The 16,391-nt window shown below is 49.1% G+C and overlaps 1 protein-coding gene across 1 annotated transcript in view; it reads left to right on the forward strand.

Annotated features, from left to right (window-relative positions):
* Nucleotides 1-1,489: 1,489 nt before the first annotated feature.
* LTF (lactotransferrin) overlaps nucleotides 1,490-16,391 on the forward strand; it is a 31,416-nt gene continuing 16,514 nt past the window's right edge. The window contains exons 1-8 of the mRNA XM_055343727.1: nucleotides 1,490-1,651; nucleotides 9,152-9,315; nucleotides 11,585-11,693; nucleotides 12,009-12,191; nucleotides 12,500-12,647; nucleotides 13,612-13,667; nucleotides 15,134-15,312; nucleotides 15,795-15,969. Of these exons, the coding sequence (XP_055199702.1) occupies nucleotides 1,609-1,651; nucleotides 9,152-9,315; nucleotides 11,585-11,693; nucleotides 12,009-12,191; nucleotides 12,500-12,647; nucleotides 13,612-13,667; nucleotides 15,134-15,312; nucleotides 15,795-15,969 (1,057 nt within the window). The 5' untranslated portion in view covers nucleotides 1,490-1,608. The remainder of the gene's footprint in view (nucleotides 1,652-9,151; nucleotides 9,316-11,584; nucleotides 11,694-12,008; nucleotides 12,192-12,499; nucleotides 12,648-13,611; nucleotides 13,668-15,133; nucleotides 15,313-15,794; nucleotides 15,970-16,391) is intronic.

Genomic DNA, 16,391 nt, shown 5'->3' on the forward strand with positions numbered 1-16,391 from the left:
TAGCTTATTTGCAATTATAGATGAAAGCGACTTTTAGTGTTGTGACACCATGTTTCCAAACAAGAGGAGACCTTGTATCTGTCACCCCAAAACCCAGCTGGCGGTTCTAACGCTGAACCCCAGACCTCACTCTTGTGTCTGGCAAGCAGGACTTATCAGACCCTGCTCTGTGCCCTGGCAGGCTCCACACCTGGGGCAGAGGGGTCCCACAGCCTCCTTGAGGGTCTCAAGAACTTGGGCTGGGTCTGCTTCTTCATGGAGCCTGCCCCATGCCTACAATGCTGCTTCCTGAGCCACTGCCCACCTGCTCCAGGAAATCCTTTCCGTACCCCACAGTCTAACAAGCAGTTCAAATCAACTTCTCCGGGTCAGCAGATTACAGAAGGACATATTGGCAGGACTGACCTGGCAAGAACACTTCCCCTCACCATTCGTACCTTACCTCTTCACCTAGTATCTCTTGGCACAGAGTCCACATCAGTACATAGAGGCAGGGGATACCTATTGGGGCCTGAACTTTCTGAGGCTGCAAGTGTGTCCCAATGCGTGCACAGAGGCACCCTCTGTGACACTCCCCCAGACATGGATGTTTAATTTGCTTCCAGTTGGTTAATGACACACAGCATTCCCCTGGAGACTCCTGTATGGAGCTGTTGTGCTTTATGGGAGTGTATTTATGAGACAGATTCTTAGCAGCAGAATCCTAGAATTTAAAAACACCTCCCTGAAATAAGGTCAGCTTCTGTTGACAAGATATGCCATTTATCAAAATGAGGTTCCCATCTTCCACCTCATACTGCCACAAAAGGAAACAAAAGAAAAAGAAAACAAGAATTAGGACAGCCTTCTCACTGGCAAATGAGGGGACAAGGGAGACAGCCACTGGGCACTGTGTGGTGGTCACTTCTTCCAAGACTTCTGGCTCTGTCTTCTGGGAGCTGTGTTGTGGTCCCAGTGGGGCCAGGAGAGACCCCATGGGCAGCCTAGGGCAGACTCTGGGCAGCTGTCACCTCTGCTAGCTGTCCCAGGTTGCTGACCCTGGGTGGAAGGGGCAGCAAGGTCCTCTGTAGAACTCTGGGCTGGCTGCTGGCCAAGGTGGAGGTGGCTCTACTGCCCTACTCCTCCCAGGCTTTAGATCCATCTGTTGAAAGGAAGGTGAGTCTCCCAATTCAGATGATCATAAATGTTCACCCTAAGATCCTTGCTCTGGGTTCAACCCTCTGGAAAGCACCAAGACCAGAGGAAGGACAAGACTCAGGGGCCTGCTAGGGACTCGCAGGCTTGTGAAGAGAAAGACCATCCGGGTCACCCTGCAGCAGCAGCGCAGACTCAGGAGGTGGCCTGTGGGCAGGGTTTCCTCTCTCTGGGCGCTAAGGCTGCTCAGGCCCTGGTCCTTCTCCCCTCCCACCTCTGTTCCCCCTCCCGTTGCCCCTCCCCCCTCTCTTGGCCTCAAGGAACTAGTGGAGGGGGAGCGAGGACACCGGCAGGGGACGCTTATTGGGCCACAGGGTGGGGCAGACTTCGTGAGGTCACCAAGCCCAGGATAAAGAGGCGCAGAGCTGGTGCAAGGTGGCAGAGACTTCTCTGGAGTCGCCTCAGGAGCCCAGAATGAAGCTAGTTTTCCCTGCCCTGCTCTTCCTCGGGGCCCTTGGTGAGTGCAGGTACCTGGGGGCGGCCCGCCAGGTGGGCTCACTGGTCCCGGAAGCCCGCTGGGGGGGCGCCTGTGTCCGGGCCTCGCCGGGTGGGCATCCCCCTGTCCCCGCGCTCCTCGGGGTGGGCGCCTGCGACCCGGTGCACCCTTCCCTCGTGCCCCGCCTTGGCACCCCCAGTCCCCGCGCCCCACGGGGTGGGCGCCTGCGACCCGGTGCACCCTGCCCCGCCCCCCTCCCCCCCCCCCCCCCCCGCTCCGCCCGCCTTGGCACCGCCTGTCCCCGCGCCCCTCGGGGTGGGCGCCTGCGTCCCGGTGCACCCTGCCCGCCCCGCTCCGCCCGCCTTGGCACCGCTTGTCCCCGCGCCCCTCGGGGTGGGCGCCTGCGACCCGGTGCACCCTCCCCCCTTGCCCCGCCTTGACACCCCCCTGTCCCCGCGCTCCTCGGGGTGGGCGCCTGCGACCCGGTGCACCCTCCCCCCTTGCCCCGCCTTGACACCCCCCTGTCCCCGCGCTCCTCGGGGTGGGCGCCTGCGACCCGGTGCACCCTGCCCCCCCGCTCCGCCCGCCTTGGCACCGCCTGTCCCCGCGCCCCTCGGGGTGGGCGCCTGCGACCCGGTGCACCCTCCCCCCTTGCCCCGCCTTGACACCCCCCTGTCCCCGCGCTCCTCGGGGTGGGCGCCTGCGACCCGGTGCACCCTGCCCCCCCCGCTCCGCCCGCCTTGGCACCGCCTGTCCCGGCGCTCCTCGGGGTGGGCGCCTGCGACCCGGTGCACCCTCCCCCCTTGCCCCGCCTTGACACCCCCTGTCCCCGCGCTCCTCGGGGTGGGCGCCTGCGACCCGGTGCACCCTGCCCCGCCCCCCTCCCCCCCCCGCTCCGCCCGCCTTGGCACCGCCTGTCCCCGCGCCCCTCGGGGTGGGCGCCTGCGTCCCGGTGCACCCTGCCCGCCCCGCTCCGCCCGCCTTGGCACCCCCTGTCCCCGCGCCCCTCGGGGTGGGCGCCTGCGTCCTGGTGCACCTTCTCCCCCTTGCCCCGCCTTGGCACCCCCATGTCCCCGCGCCCCGCGGGGTGGGCTCCCAGCGCCTGCAGCCCACAGCCCAGCCCGGAGGCGGCCCATCTGCCTGGGGAGGAGCCAGAGCCCAGCTCGTCTGAGCCGGTCGGGAGTCCCTAGAGCTGTGCAAAGCGACCCTATCCCACTGTGTCCCATCCGGACCTTTGGGACACAAAGTACTGTTATAGGCTTTTCACATGGGAAGAAAATGAGTCCCAGGGCGTGAATGACCTGCCCAAGACACACAGGTACCTGGAGTTCAGACCCCAGCTCCTGCTAAGACTGTGTGACTGGGGCTTGACAGAGCCCTAGTTTCTTCAGTTAAAAAAAAAAAAAAAGTCCATCTTCCCACAGAGTTGTGAGGAGGAGGCTGGCTGCCACCTGCTCAATGGCAGGCAAAGTCATGCACACGCTTCGCCTGCAGAAGGGAAGGGGTGGTGGCACAGGCCCTCCTGAAGCCACCCTCTGTCAGAGCGTCTAAGAGGGAAATGATTGATTTCTGGTTTTAAATGTGCTGGACTGGGATTATGTGAAATAATTTCTGGGGTGTGCAGAGGGCACTCGCCAGTCATGCACATCAGCGGTGTAGATGTGTGAGGGCAGGGTTCCCGGGTGGCGGGGGCTGTGATGCACATCAGTGCCTAGGCAGCATGTGGGGTGTCAGAGGTAAAGGACAGGTGTCCCCTCCCTCCCCAGGCCCCTGCCAGCCCCGGTCAGCCTCCTCCTGGTTTAGGGCGTGTACACCCAGCTGAGAGCTTCCTGGGTGACAAAGGGCTATAGAGAGCATAGGGAGCTCATGCCCCCAAACCTAGGGAACATGAAGCCATCGCTGTCTCCACCTTCTGGTCCTCTTCTCCAAATACCTTCCTCTGGGTACTGTCATCCCTGTCTTCTCTGAGGCAGGGTGAGGTCTGCCAGGACCAACTGCTCAGGGCCAGCTTTCCTTCTGCTCCTTGACCTGTGGCATCAGGCTGCAGCACAGCACAGGGTTGGGGCCACCTGGGAGAGATGGGAAGCAGGAAACTTTGCTTTCCTGAAGGTGATCATGGGCTGTGGGCACAGAATCCTGGCTTAGAGTTACACCTCTGGGTCTCATTTTCATTCAAATCTTTGGTTGCCTTGGGCCACCCCCTCTCCACTCCGAGTCTGCAGTTTAAATCCTATAGTCAATAGGATGATGGCTAGCATCCTAAAGTGTCACCGAAACCCTTTCCTACCCTGAGGAAGGAGTAACAACAGCCCTAGATTCCTGCCCTGCTCCCGTGGGCATACTGGTAGAAGACATTGGGTGGGGTGAGAAGAGTATCTTCCATCCCAGCCCCTGCCTTTGAAGTCTGGGCACTGCTTGCCTGCACCGAAGCAATCAGGGGATGCATTCTTTCAAGAATTTTCCATCCAGGCTCAGGGGAGTAGCACTAGTAGTAGTGGCTGACACAGTTCGGCTGTGGGGTTGGGGATACGGGAGGGCCAGCCCCAGACCTGCTTTGGGGAGCACATAGTCTTGAGGGGGACCTGTGGCTTTGGAGGTGACTGGTGAGAGCTGTGGTAGGGGGGATGAGTAGGTGGTGCATTCTGACCCAGCCCCTGGTGTTTGGGGGGCTGGGACTATGAATCTTGGAGAACTCCTTGATGGTACTTTACTCTCCTGGTCCAGGCCTTCGCAGAAGCTAGCTCTGCCCTCAAGTTCCCCATTCCTGCCACCATGCATATCTTCTCTCACCTCAAAGCATGGTCTTCTCTTTTGCTCCCCCTCTTCATCCCTGGTCCAATCCATCTCCAAGCCGATTTCTGACACCCCTTCCCTATTCCTGCCCCTTGTCCATTCCCAGTGCTTCTCTGCTTGGTGCTTTAAGGTCCACCCTTCCCCCCATTCTAGGTAGAGCTCTTTGCTCTCTTTCACGAGAGTGCTCTACTCCCTCTGGAATGAGACCTCCTTGGACCAGCACTGAGGGCTTTCCATGGTCTGACCCCAAACCCTTTACTCACCCCATCTCCACTGCAGCCTGTCTCTAAGCTAGCTGACCTAAATAGGCAGATGAGAGCAAGGGGCTATGTGCCTGACTCTGTAGGTTCAAATCCTAGACCCAATGCTTATTAGCCGGGGGTACCTTGGGCAAACCACATAACTAGCTAAAGCCACTATTTTCTCACCTGGAAAGGAGGATCTTAACGGAACTCACAATACAGAGAGTAGGGAGGATCAATGGGCAGAGAAGATGTGAGGTGCTGAGCAAAGCACCTGGCATAAACCGTGCTTGCAATATTAACACTGGGGTCCATTGTTCTCACCCTCCTGGGCTGCCACTCCCCTAATTACTGGCTCAGGTCATGAGGATCTCCCTTTTGGTTTGGTGTTTGTTTCTTCTAGAGCATTCATCATCCTTAGCTTGCTCATTTTTGACTTTCTGCCTCTCCAGATGGGAGGTAAGGTCTAGTCCTGTCTGCTTACATGTTCCTCTGTATGACACACAGTACTGTGTATGCAGAGGGCATCCAGGAAATGCTACTGGGTCAGAAGTGGCTAAATATGACTGGATTAATTTTTATGGCAGGACCATTCCATGAGAGCCTCGGGCTAGATGACCTCCCCTGGGATTTCCTGGGAGGATGGCTGGTGGAGAAGGATTGTGGCAACATGTCCTTGAGCCTGTGCTGACTTGGCCTAGGGGCCACTGGTCTCCTCCTCACACTCTCCCTGGGAGCCTCAAATACCGTGGGTCTGACTATGCAGGGGATGGTTCATGAATAGCAAGTGGCAGAGAGCTGAGTGTTCCACCCTAAAGCACATCCAAATGGAAAGGGGGCTTTAGCAAACAAGTGGTTTTTTGTTTTGTTTTGTTTTGTAATAGCTTTATTGAGGCATATTTTGCATATGCTGAAATTCACTTATTTTAAGTGTTCAGTTCAGTGATTTTTAGTAATTTTACCAAGTGGCACAACCATCACTGTAAATCAATTTTAGTACATTTCCATCCCCCTGATAAGATTCTTCATATCCATTTATAGTTACTTCTCATTCCTACCCCTGCATCAGGCAGTCTACTTTCTGTTTTATGAATTTGCCTTTTAGGACATTTCATGCAAGTGGAATCATATACTTATGGAGTGTCTTGTGTCTGGTTTCTTTCATTTAGCATAAATGAGGTTTTCTCATATCATGGTGCATATCACCAGTTCTTTCCTTTTTACTTCCAAATAATATTCTATTGTGTGTATGTACCACATTTTCTCTGGCCATTCACCAGGGGCTGGACTTTTAGGGTTGTTTCCAGGTTTTGGCTTTTCTGAATAATGCTGCTGTGAATTTTCATGTAGGAGTCTTTACGTGGATATATCTTTTTGTTTCTTTTGGGTATATATTAGAAGTGGAATTGCTGAGTCGTGTGGTCCCTTTATGTTTAACATTTTGAAATGCCAACCTATTTCCCAAAATGGCTCTACCATTTTATAATGTATAAGGGATCCCATTTCTTCACATCCTCACCTATATGTTATCCTCTGTTTTAGTTATTATAACTAATTCCAGTAGGTGTGAAATGAATACTCATTGTGCTTTTAATTTGCATTTCCCTAATGATTAATGAGGTTGAACATCTTTTCATGTGCTTATTAGCTATTCATATATCTTCTTTGGTGAAATGTCTGTTCATATCTTCTGCCTGTTTTCTGATTAGGTTGTTTGTCTTTGAGTTGTCAAGGTTATTTTTTTTAAGATTTTATTTATTTATTCATGAAAGACACAGAGGCAGAGACATAGGCAGAGGGAGAAGCAAGCTCCCTGTGCAGAGTCGGATGCAGAACTCGATCCCAGTACCCCAGGATCACGACCTGAGCTAAAGGTTCAATCACTGAGGCACCACGGAGCCACTGAAGCCACTGAGCCATTTATTTTCTCCCAGTCTGTTGCTTGTTTGTATTTTCTTAACTGTCTATCAAAATATAAAGGTTTTGAATTTTGATAGGCCCAATTTATCAATGGTTTTTTATTTCATTTATGGACTGTGCTTTTGGTGTCATAGCTAATTAAACTCTGCCTAACCCAAGGTTGCATAGCTTTCCTTTGTATTTCTTTCATAAATGTAATTGTTTTATCTCTTACACTAAATTCTATCATCTACTTCAAGGTGATTTCTGTGTGTGGTGTGAGGTAGGACTCTAAGTTAATCTTTTTGTATGTGGATATCTGTGGTGCTAGCACCATTTGTTAATAGACTATCCTTCTGCCAATGAATTACCTTAATGTCATTATTAAAAATCAGTTGAATGTAAATAGAAAGATTTACTTCTGGACTCAATTTTGTTTCACTGATTTATATGTCTATCCTTATGCATCACCTTGTTTTGATAACTGTAGCTTTCTAGCATATTTTGAAATTAGGAAGTAAAATTGTTCCAGATTTGTTCTTTTTAAAAATGGTTTTGAGGGCAGCCCCGGTGGCACAGCAGTTTAGCGCCACCTTCAGCCCAGGGTGTGACCCTGGAGACCCAGGATTGAGTCCCACGTCGGGCTCCCTGCATGGAGCCTGCTTCTCCCTCTGCCTCTCTCTCTCTGTGTCTTGAATAAATAAATAAAATCTTTTTTAAAAAAGGGTTTTGACTATTGAATATAAATTATATAAAATTATTTTGGCTATTTTATATCATGTATTTATTTTTCCTATATAATTTTAGAATCTACTTGTCAATTCCTACCAAAACAAAAACAAAAACAAAACCTTGGCCTGCTGGAATTTTGATAGAGTTTGTGTTGATTCTCTATGTTAATTTAGGGAGAATGACCATCTTAACAATACTGAGTTTTATAAAGCATGAACATAAATGTTTCTCCATTTATTTAGATCTTCAATTTCCCTCAGCAAAGCTTTATAATTTTTAGTGTACAAATCTTGCATTTGTTTTGTTAAATATTTCCCTAAGTAATTATTTTTGATGTTACTGTGAATAGAATTATATTCTTAATTTAATTTTTGGATCATCCAATGCTTATATGCAAAAATATAATTGCTCTTTGCATATTGATCTCGTATCCTGTGCTCTTGTTATACTTGTTATACTTGTTCTAATATCATTTTGTGCACTTCTTAGGATTTTCTACATAGAGGATCAAGTAATCTGTAAATAAAGACAGTTTCCCTCCTTTCTTTCCAATATGGGCACCTTCTCTTGCTTTTTCTTGCCTTATTACTGTGGCTAGGATTGCCAATATCATGTTGAATAGAAAAACTCAGAGTGGATACCTGACTTTAGGGGGGAAAGTATTCAGTATTTCACCATTTTAATATAATGTTCACTATCAGTTTTTCATAGATGCCATTTATCAGGCAACCACTTTTTTTTAAAAGATTTTATTTATTTATTTATTTATTTATTTATTTATTTATTTATGAGTGACAGAGAAGCAGAGATATAGGCAGAGGGAGAAGCAGGCTCCCTCCAGGGATCCTGATGCAGGGCTCGACCCTAGCCAAAGGCAGACACTCAACCATTGAGCCACCCAGATGCCCCAACCATGTGTTTTTTTTTTAAACATAAGCACTTGCATTATTTTTTTTTAAAGATTTTATTTATTTATTAATGAGAGATACAGAGAGAGAGACAGAGAGAGAGAGCGCGTGGCAGAGACACAGGCAGAGGGAGAAGCAGGCTCCATACAGGGAGCCCAATGTGGGACTCAATCCTGGGTCTCCAGGATCAGGCCCTGGGCTGAAGGTGGCGCTAAACCGCTGAGCCACCCGGGCTGCCCAACCATGTGGTTTTTTAAACAGCTATGAGCAAATCTGGTTCAGCTTCCTGCCTAAATGAATAGATTCTATCAACAAGTCAGTCTTGATAGGAGAACTAGTTTTTTTGATACAGAGGCGAATGGTGCTAACTCTGGCACACTGACCCATTTGGTACCACCACTTACTGTAGCTACTGGCAAGGAGTCAGGTGTGTTTTAGTTGCCTTGGCATCATCCAGGGAGATTCTTGTAGTTTCAACAGTCTAGAGAGACCCAGATTCTAGGCTGGATTTTGCCACTGCTGAGAAGCCAATCACTCAGCCTTCTCAAGAGCCAGTTTCCACATTAACAAAACAGGAACAATAATCCCTTTCCTGCCTACATCTCAGCTTCATGTGGGTCAAAGCAGGTGGAAGAACTTCATGAACTGATGTGAAAGGTCATCATCATTTTTTAGAGGTAGGAAATGTGTCAGTTACAGGAAAGAAAATAGTCCCGAGGCTCTGACCATTTCCTTTATTGAGAATTATAGCCTCCTGGCCAGCAAAGAATGCTCATTAGACCATCAAGACAAGTCCACTTGAAGAGGGTGGCTTGACTTAGGCACTGAATGGAGAGCAAAAGGGAGGATCAGAGAGATGGAGGAGTCTGGAAAACCCTGTCAGAGGGTGAGACAGTATCTTCCATGGGCAGTTCTTGAGCCCTTACTCTTTGGTTTCTTTCTCCCAGGACTGTGTCTGGCCGCCCCTAGGAGAAATGTTCGATGGTGCACCACATCAAAAGCAGAGGCAACAAAATGCTCCAAATTCCAAGTGAATATGAAAAAAGTAGGTGGCCCCACTGTCTCCTGTACAAGGAAAGTCTCCCGCCAAGAATGTATCCAGGCTATCAAGGTAAGTCAGTGCCATGTGTTGAGTGGGTCCCAACTGAATGGAGGGAATGAAATGGAGTAAAATAGAAAATGTGTTTTCCCCTACTTCCTCTGCTTTTCTTCCTGGGTACCTGTAAGTTGGGAGAGCTCCTTCCTCATAGGACACAAGGCTATTTTGAAAGCAGATATTAATGTTCTAAAGCAGAGTGACCATGTGTGGGGAATCTGGGGTTGCAACACAAACTGTTAATAACAGCTGTTGCAAACTCAGAAGTAGTCATATTGGATGAACCTGTAACACTGGCAAATGTCAGGGTTCCTCTGAAAGGTAAAACCTCTGGAAGATCATTATCCCCAAACCCCGAGCAAAGTAAGCTCAGCTGGTCCATAGTTACAACATCACATTGCTGGAGAAGGGCCAGCCAGGGCACTGGGCATTGGAAAGATGTTTGTGCAAGACATTTCCAGATGGAGAGAAAAGGGAATCATGACTTTTGGATGATTTCAGATTCCTTTTGCTTTTTGAGATATTAGACATACTGAAATAATTTTTACTCATTTGCTCAACATATATGTTCTGTGTGCCTGCCATGTGCCATGGTTGTGCATACTTGACTCTAGCACAGAGTCAGTAATTTGTGTAAAAGTTTCTAATAATATCTAGAGTTATCGAAACAGTACTTAGGCAAAAAATCTAGTCTGAACGATGTTTTAGGCTATTATTTTACAATGGCCTGCTGAAAACAGCATCATCATACCCTGATGGTTTAAAATGCAGATTCTTAGACCCTATTCTAACCCATTCAGCCCAATATCTGTGATGAGGTTGCAAAATCTGCCTCTTTAATAAAAACCCCCATTCAGTTCTACAGACCACACATCAAAACAAAGTTGAGACAGATGACATGGTTGAAAATAAAACATGTATTCTTGAAGAACCAAGGGACAGGTTAATTTGTAGAACTTTAGAGGAACAAAAGCTCTTGTAGCTTTTAAGCAAAGAACTAAATCATGAAGCAAATGGATTAAAAAATCTGAATAATTTAATTGATGGCCATTAAAAACACTTAATCAAAAAATTTAGAAAGCACTAGAATTAATATGCACTAGCTCTGACAAATGATTACTATTTACGGTATACTCTGTAAAGAACTAATTCAACTTGCTAAGAAATATAGGGTCATATATGAAAAATGATATGAACAGAGTAATAGAGGGAAATCATAATCACTAAAAATATGAAATGTTTCCCTTAGTGGCCAGAGGAATACAAACCAAAGCAATTTGTTAGCATTTGTATTTTCTAGAGTAATAGCAACAGAATGAAAGCCTGTCCTGCTGGTGATTTCATTGTGAAAGTGATCTTCGTGGTCCATGGCATTCCAAATTGGCATTATGGATCTTCATATGGATCCATGGACCATATGGATCTAACAACAACAGCCAGGGCCATGAAGATAAACATGCTCACTGGATGATTCCACCCTCAGATGCCTATCCCAAGGCAAGAGGTCACCAGAAGGAAAAAAAAATCTATGAGGCCCAAGCGATCCATGAAAGCACAGGTTTCATAGCAAAAAGAAAGTGCTGGACATTTGAGGGATTATTTGATAAACTATGGAAAAACCACATCATCATAAAATATTATGAAGTCAATCAAATCAATAAAGACTCTGCAGAAGTAAGAAAATGTTATGTGGTTTGAGATGAGTAAAGCGGTCCACAAGGTACTATCTGTACCAGATTGCAAATATAAGAAATATGTAAGTATATGAGAGGTAATGCACCAAAGAGGATGAACGTGGTTTATTATGATAATTTTAAGATAGCGTAAAAGTTCTATTTTCTATTCGATAAAAAAGAATTTAAAGAAATACTGCCTGTGTCTCTGCCTCTCTCTCTCTCTCTGAATAAATAAATCTTAAAAAAATAAAAAATAAAACAAATAAAACAAATAAATACAGAGCAAAAGTGGAAGGAAGTATTTAGAATAAACAGCTTTGTATGTAAATGGCTGAAGGGCAGGAACAGTGAAGTGATACAGGCAGGGGGGCTCATGCAAAAGAGCCAACATGCCAACCCCAGGAGTTAAAGCAGTTGGGCTGATGCCAGTGCCCCCAAAAGAGGGACCCTTGGCTGCTTCCACCTGTCACAGGACATGAGTGAATGCGACCAAAAGGCAACCCTTTTGAAGATCCTTCCAGCCATGGAGACTTGTGACATCCTGAAATCCAATTGCCTGGGTTAGGGCAGGCTCTCTCCTGAAGTGGGTCCTGTGTCTTTGCTTTCAGGCAAACAAGGCAGATGCTGTGACCCTGGATGGTGGTTTGGTGTTTGAGGCAGGCCTGGAGCCCAACAAACTGCGACCTATAGCGGCTGAGGTGTATGGTACCCAAACAAGTGAGTTTTTCCTGGAGATCCAGCCACTGGGGTGGTCCTGGCCTTGGCCCTGGGCTCTGTGCAGTCAGAGGGGAGGGGTTGTAGAGGTGGGGTCTCGGATAGCATCCCAATTGCAAGGAACGGAGTCTCAGGTCTCTCTGGGCCAGATGCTGACCCGTTGCAGGGAGGACTTGCGTGGGTTCCCTGGGGAAACAGAACAGGCCATGGGAAAAGGCAGCATATGGCTCCCCTTTCCACTAGGGCAAGGTCACGGTGGGCTGTTTCTCTCCCTCTGGTTCTGGCTAAGAGCTTTCAATTCTCTCTGTCCCTTTGCAGAGCAACAAATCCACTATTATGCTGTGGCCATAGCAAAGAAAGGCACCAACTTCCAGCTAAACCAACTACAGGGTGTGAGGTCCTGCCACACAGGCCTTGGCAGGTCTGCGGGATGGAACATCCCTATAGGTACCCTTCGTCCATTCTTAAACTGGACAGGGCCACCTGAGCCCCTTGAGGAAGGTAAGATGGCTGGGGGGACAGTGGGCAATCTCTGGCAGGGGTCTCCAGGCCAACTGCACACACAGGCCACTTTGTAAAGCATGTGTGACAACCCACGCACAATGGGCCCACTGCTCCAGTGGCCCTTGGGAGGTGGCAGCTGAGCCTGTTGTCAGCCAAGTGCATCTCTGAGCTCCTAGCCTCACGAAGAGGCTATCCAGCAGGGGTGAAGGAAGTGGCTCTCTGCCCACAGGAGTGACACGGGGAGGTGTGACGAGCTGTGGCTGGGCTAGCTCACACTATGTGTTCTATTTCTCTGTGTTCAATAGCTGTAGCCAAATTCTTCTCTGCCAGCTGTGTGCCCTGCGCGGATGGAAAACAGTACCCTAACCTGTGTCGCCTGTGTGCGGGGACAGAGGAAAATAAATGTGCCTGCTCCTCCCAGGAACCATACTTTGGCTACTCTGGTGCCTTCAAGTGAGTGAGAGTGCCCTCTTCTCCCCAGTGGCTGAGTGCCACGTGTCCTCAGCCCATGAGGCCTTTCCTCTGGCCCAAAATCCTGCCTAGCCTGCAGGGCAGGTCCAGTCCTTCTACTGTGTGTAGACAGAAGTTCTGAGTCCAAAGAGGACATTGACTTTGGCCGGTGCACCTGGGCCTCCAGGCGTCCCCACCTCCGCTGCACCAGATGCCCCCTAGGTGCCCCTCACCTCTATACCGGCCTGGTGAGCCACCACCCCGGCACTGGCCATTCCTTCTCAGAACCCTGAGTCTGCTTTGCCCTGTGATGTCCTGGGTGCCCCTGCCGCCTTGCCCTCCCCCTAGCCACAGAGGAACTGAAGGGGTCTTGTCATGAGATGAGCAGTCCCACGTTCCCGGCAGGACCGCTGGACTGTCCAAGCTGTGTGGTCGGCCCTGCGTGGGCCTCGCCCCAGCCGGGAGACAGTGAGCTCCGCCCAACTGCCCCCAGCACCCTCTGTCCCCATCCTGAGGCTGATTCTGCTTCTCGTCCTCCATCTGCCTCCTGAGCTCAGGCAGTTTTGCAGAGGGAAGGCTCCCCACCTTGTCTGCCGGCCACCACTCAGTCCTGGGAGAAAGAAGCACATGACCAAGGAAGCTACTAAGACTTTACCCTCTGGTGTAGAGGCTTCAAACCCTTTTACAGAGAAAGACCCATTTTGCCCTTTCAGCCCCTAACACAGGAGGTGGGGTGGGGGTGAGGGTCTCTGGCCAGCACCTGAGCCATTCTTCCCTCACAATCTACCAGGAGGTGGCACCTGCTGCCTTCTCAGATGGGGTGCTCCAAAGCCTCAGCACCCTGACCCCTGTGGGTCAGACACCCACAGGAGAGGAGCCCTAGGGCCCCATTCCCCTGGGAGGCGTGGGGAAGAAGCTGAGAAGGGCCACTCGGTGCTGACCATTCTGCCGCTTTCTCATTCCACAGGTGTCTGCAAGATGGGGCTGGAGATGTGGCTTTTGTCAGGGACAGCACAGTGTTTGGTAAGGGTCAGGAGGAGAGCCACGGGTACTGCCTTCTTTTATTTTATTCTCCCATAACTCTGAGTATTGAACTAATCAGATGCCTCATTTCTTGGGCACACTGTTGTCAGGGTTCCCTACAGGGCATGCCTCTTATGTTATTTCCTATTTTAAACGATCATTTTTTCCTTAAATCCCCCATACCCACTGCCTTTCTTTTCCTCATAGACCGCCCTGCCACATACTTGACACAAGTCTTTCGAGATATATGTGGTCTTGTAAGATGCAGAGTGCCATTTGTGCTTTGGGGGTTCCAAGACCACAGAAGTTTCAGTATTAGAAACCATGCTGCTACCCAGATTTTCCACCCAGCATTTCGTTTTAGAGATTTATCTATGTTGTGTGTATGTCTTGCTCAGTGGTTCTAAGAGTTGAGGAATGCACCATGGAATGTGGCCGCCAGATCTGAAGTGCATGCTTACATTTTCTCCTGTTGGTATGATTTTGCTGTGGCCTCTTTAAAAAATGGCATTTGTCAAGGTCAAGAACTTTACCAAGTTCTCTATATTACTAGTTTTCTGAAACTAAAAAATAAAACCTCAAAAACCAAAAAACCACCACCAAACACAAATAGATGCTGAACATACACATGCTTTTTCTGCACCGATTAAGATTAAGATGATCTCACCGTTCTCCTCCTTTACTCCATTAATGGGTGGGAATCGCTTTAGCTTTTTTGAGGCCTGACCATTCTTTTGTTATTGGAATAAACTGACAAACCTTAATCCTGATCTATTAGTTTTTAAAATACTCTGTTAGACTGAGTTTAGCTAATGTATATTTGAGATTGATGCATTCATTTTCCTAAGTACAAAAGTCCTGTAATTCTCTCCTGTACCTCTCTCTCCTGATTTTGAGATCAAGTTTGTACTAATCTCATAAAATGAGTTGGGCAGGTTCCTGTCACTTTATATATTTTGAAGCAACTTACATATGAGATACATTAGCAGTTCCAAATCGGTCTGAACCGGCTCCTAGAAACAGTTTTTCCCCTTCTTTTGATAACACCCAATGTCGAGAAGTGATTCAACTGTATTTCCTGCCTTAAAAATGTTTCTCATTTTTATTATTTCTAGAGGGATGGGCAAGGGCATTTCCACGTGACCTTTTTCTAGGTGGAGTTGTCCTGGAAACAGATGGAGTCTGGTTCTGCCTCCTTGGCTGGCCTGGCAGTGGTCGTAACGATCCCAGAGCAGCCTGTCGGACCCACAGGACCACTAGGCTGGCCCTCAAGGCTTTCTGAGCACTACTTTTCTTTTTTCAATGTTCTGGAGCAACCCACTGTCTTTCTGACCCCCCAGTTTTGTAAAGTGCATACGATATCTCCTCTAGTTCACAATGTGGGGGGAGGGAAATTGCATCTCATGGTTAATGCCTACATGTAGTGGCCTCATCTGCACTCCCCTCCACTTCTGCCCTTCCTCCAGAGAACCTGCCAGACAAGGCTGACCAGGACAAGTATGAGCTGCTCTGCTTAAATAACACTCGGAAGCCAGTGGACGCATTCAAGGATTGCCACCTGGCCCGGGTCCCTTCTCATGCTGTTGTGGCCCGAAGTGTGGGTGGCAAGGAGGACTTGATCTGGAGGCTTCTTCAGAAGGCACAGGTATCCACCCCACCCCCCACTCTCCCCGTCCCCTGAGGCCCTCCCCACCTGCTTGGATTTGTGACCACGGGGAGATTCCTTCCTTCCTTAATATCCTGCTGCCCTAAAAGTCCTTCTGCAGCCTGTCTGCACAACACTTTACAAGTTCCGTGAACTGCTTACCTTGGCTGTGCTCCAGACAGCAGAAACAATGGAAATCTCTCCCGCATTACTGATGAACAGTGTCTCATGGGCTGGAGCAGAAGCAGGGGGAGGATGATGCAGTATTCTCAGGACCCCAGGGTGCTCGGGCCCTGGCAACTTTTGAAGGAATAAGCCACAACTGAGCTTGTGTCACCAGTCCCTGCACAGGAGGAAGTGAACCAAGCTTCCTGCTCTCAGGATCATCCCCGAGCTCCAGATACTGTTTTTCAACATTGTGTTTCTTCCTTTCCTCTCTATTTACCACTGACACTGTAATTCTATTTTTTTCCCTCAATTAGGAAAAGTTTGGAAAAGACAAGTCATCTGCATTCCAGCTCTTTGGCTCTCCTAGTGGGGAAAAGGATTTGCTGTTCAAAGACTCTGCCATTGGGTTTTCGAGGATTCCCTCAAATATAGATTCTGAGCTGTACCTTGGCTTCAACTACATCAACGCCATCCAGAGCCTGAAGGAAAGTGAGTGAGGCCCTGGGCATGCTGTGGGGGCAGGCTGGTGCTGGTGGTAAGCCAAGGGTGAGGCCTTCCAGGAAGTACTCTGTGCTCCCTTCTCTGGCAGCACGGCTCTGCTCTGGAGTGGTCACTTCTCCATTTGAGGCAGATGCCAGTGTTCTATCAACCAAGCCAGGGCGTTTTAACATGCAGGAGTGTCTCCAAACTAACATGTCAGGCGCCCAGCTAATGCCATCCCATGTCCCTGTGTATGTATGTCAGGCTTTGCAGCCCTGATAGAAAAATCAACCTGTCTCCTGTGAAATAAGATACATGCACATGAACCAAGAGAACCAGATCCCTCCAGGGATGAATTCTGGAAGCTGGGTGAACGCCAAGTCTGGGCTAGGGCCCTGCACTTGATGGGATACCACATGAGTGGGCCAGCT

This window comes from Nyctereutes procyonoides, unplaced genomic scaffold, assembly GCF_905146905.1.
Source record: "Nyctereutes procyonoides isolate TBG_1078 unplaced genomic scaffold, NYPRO_anot_genome, whole genome shotgun sequence".
Taxonomy (NCBI): domain Eukaryota; kingdom Metazoa; phylum Chordata; class Mammalia; order Carnivora; family Canidae; genus Nyctereutes; species Nyctereutes procyonoides.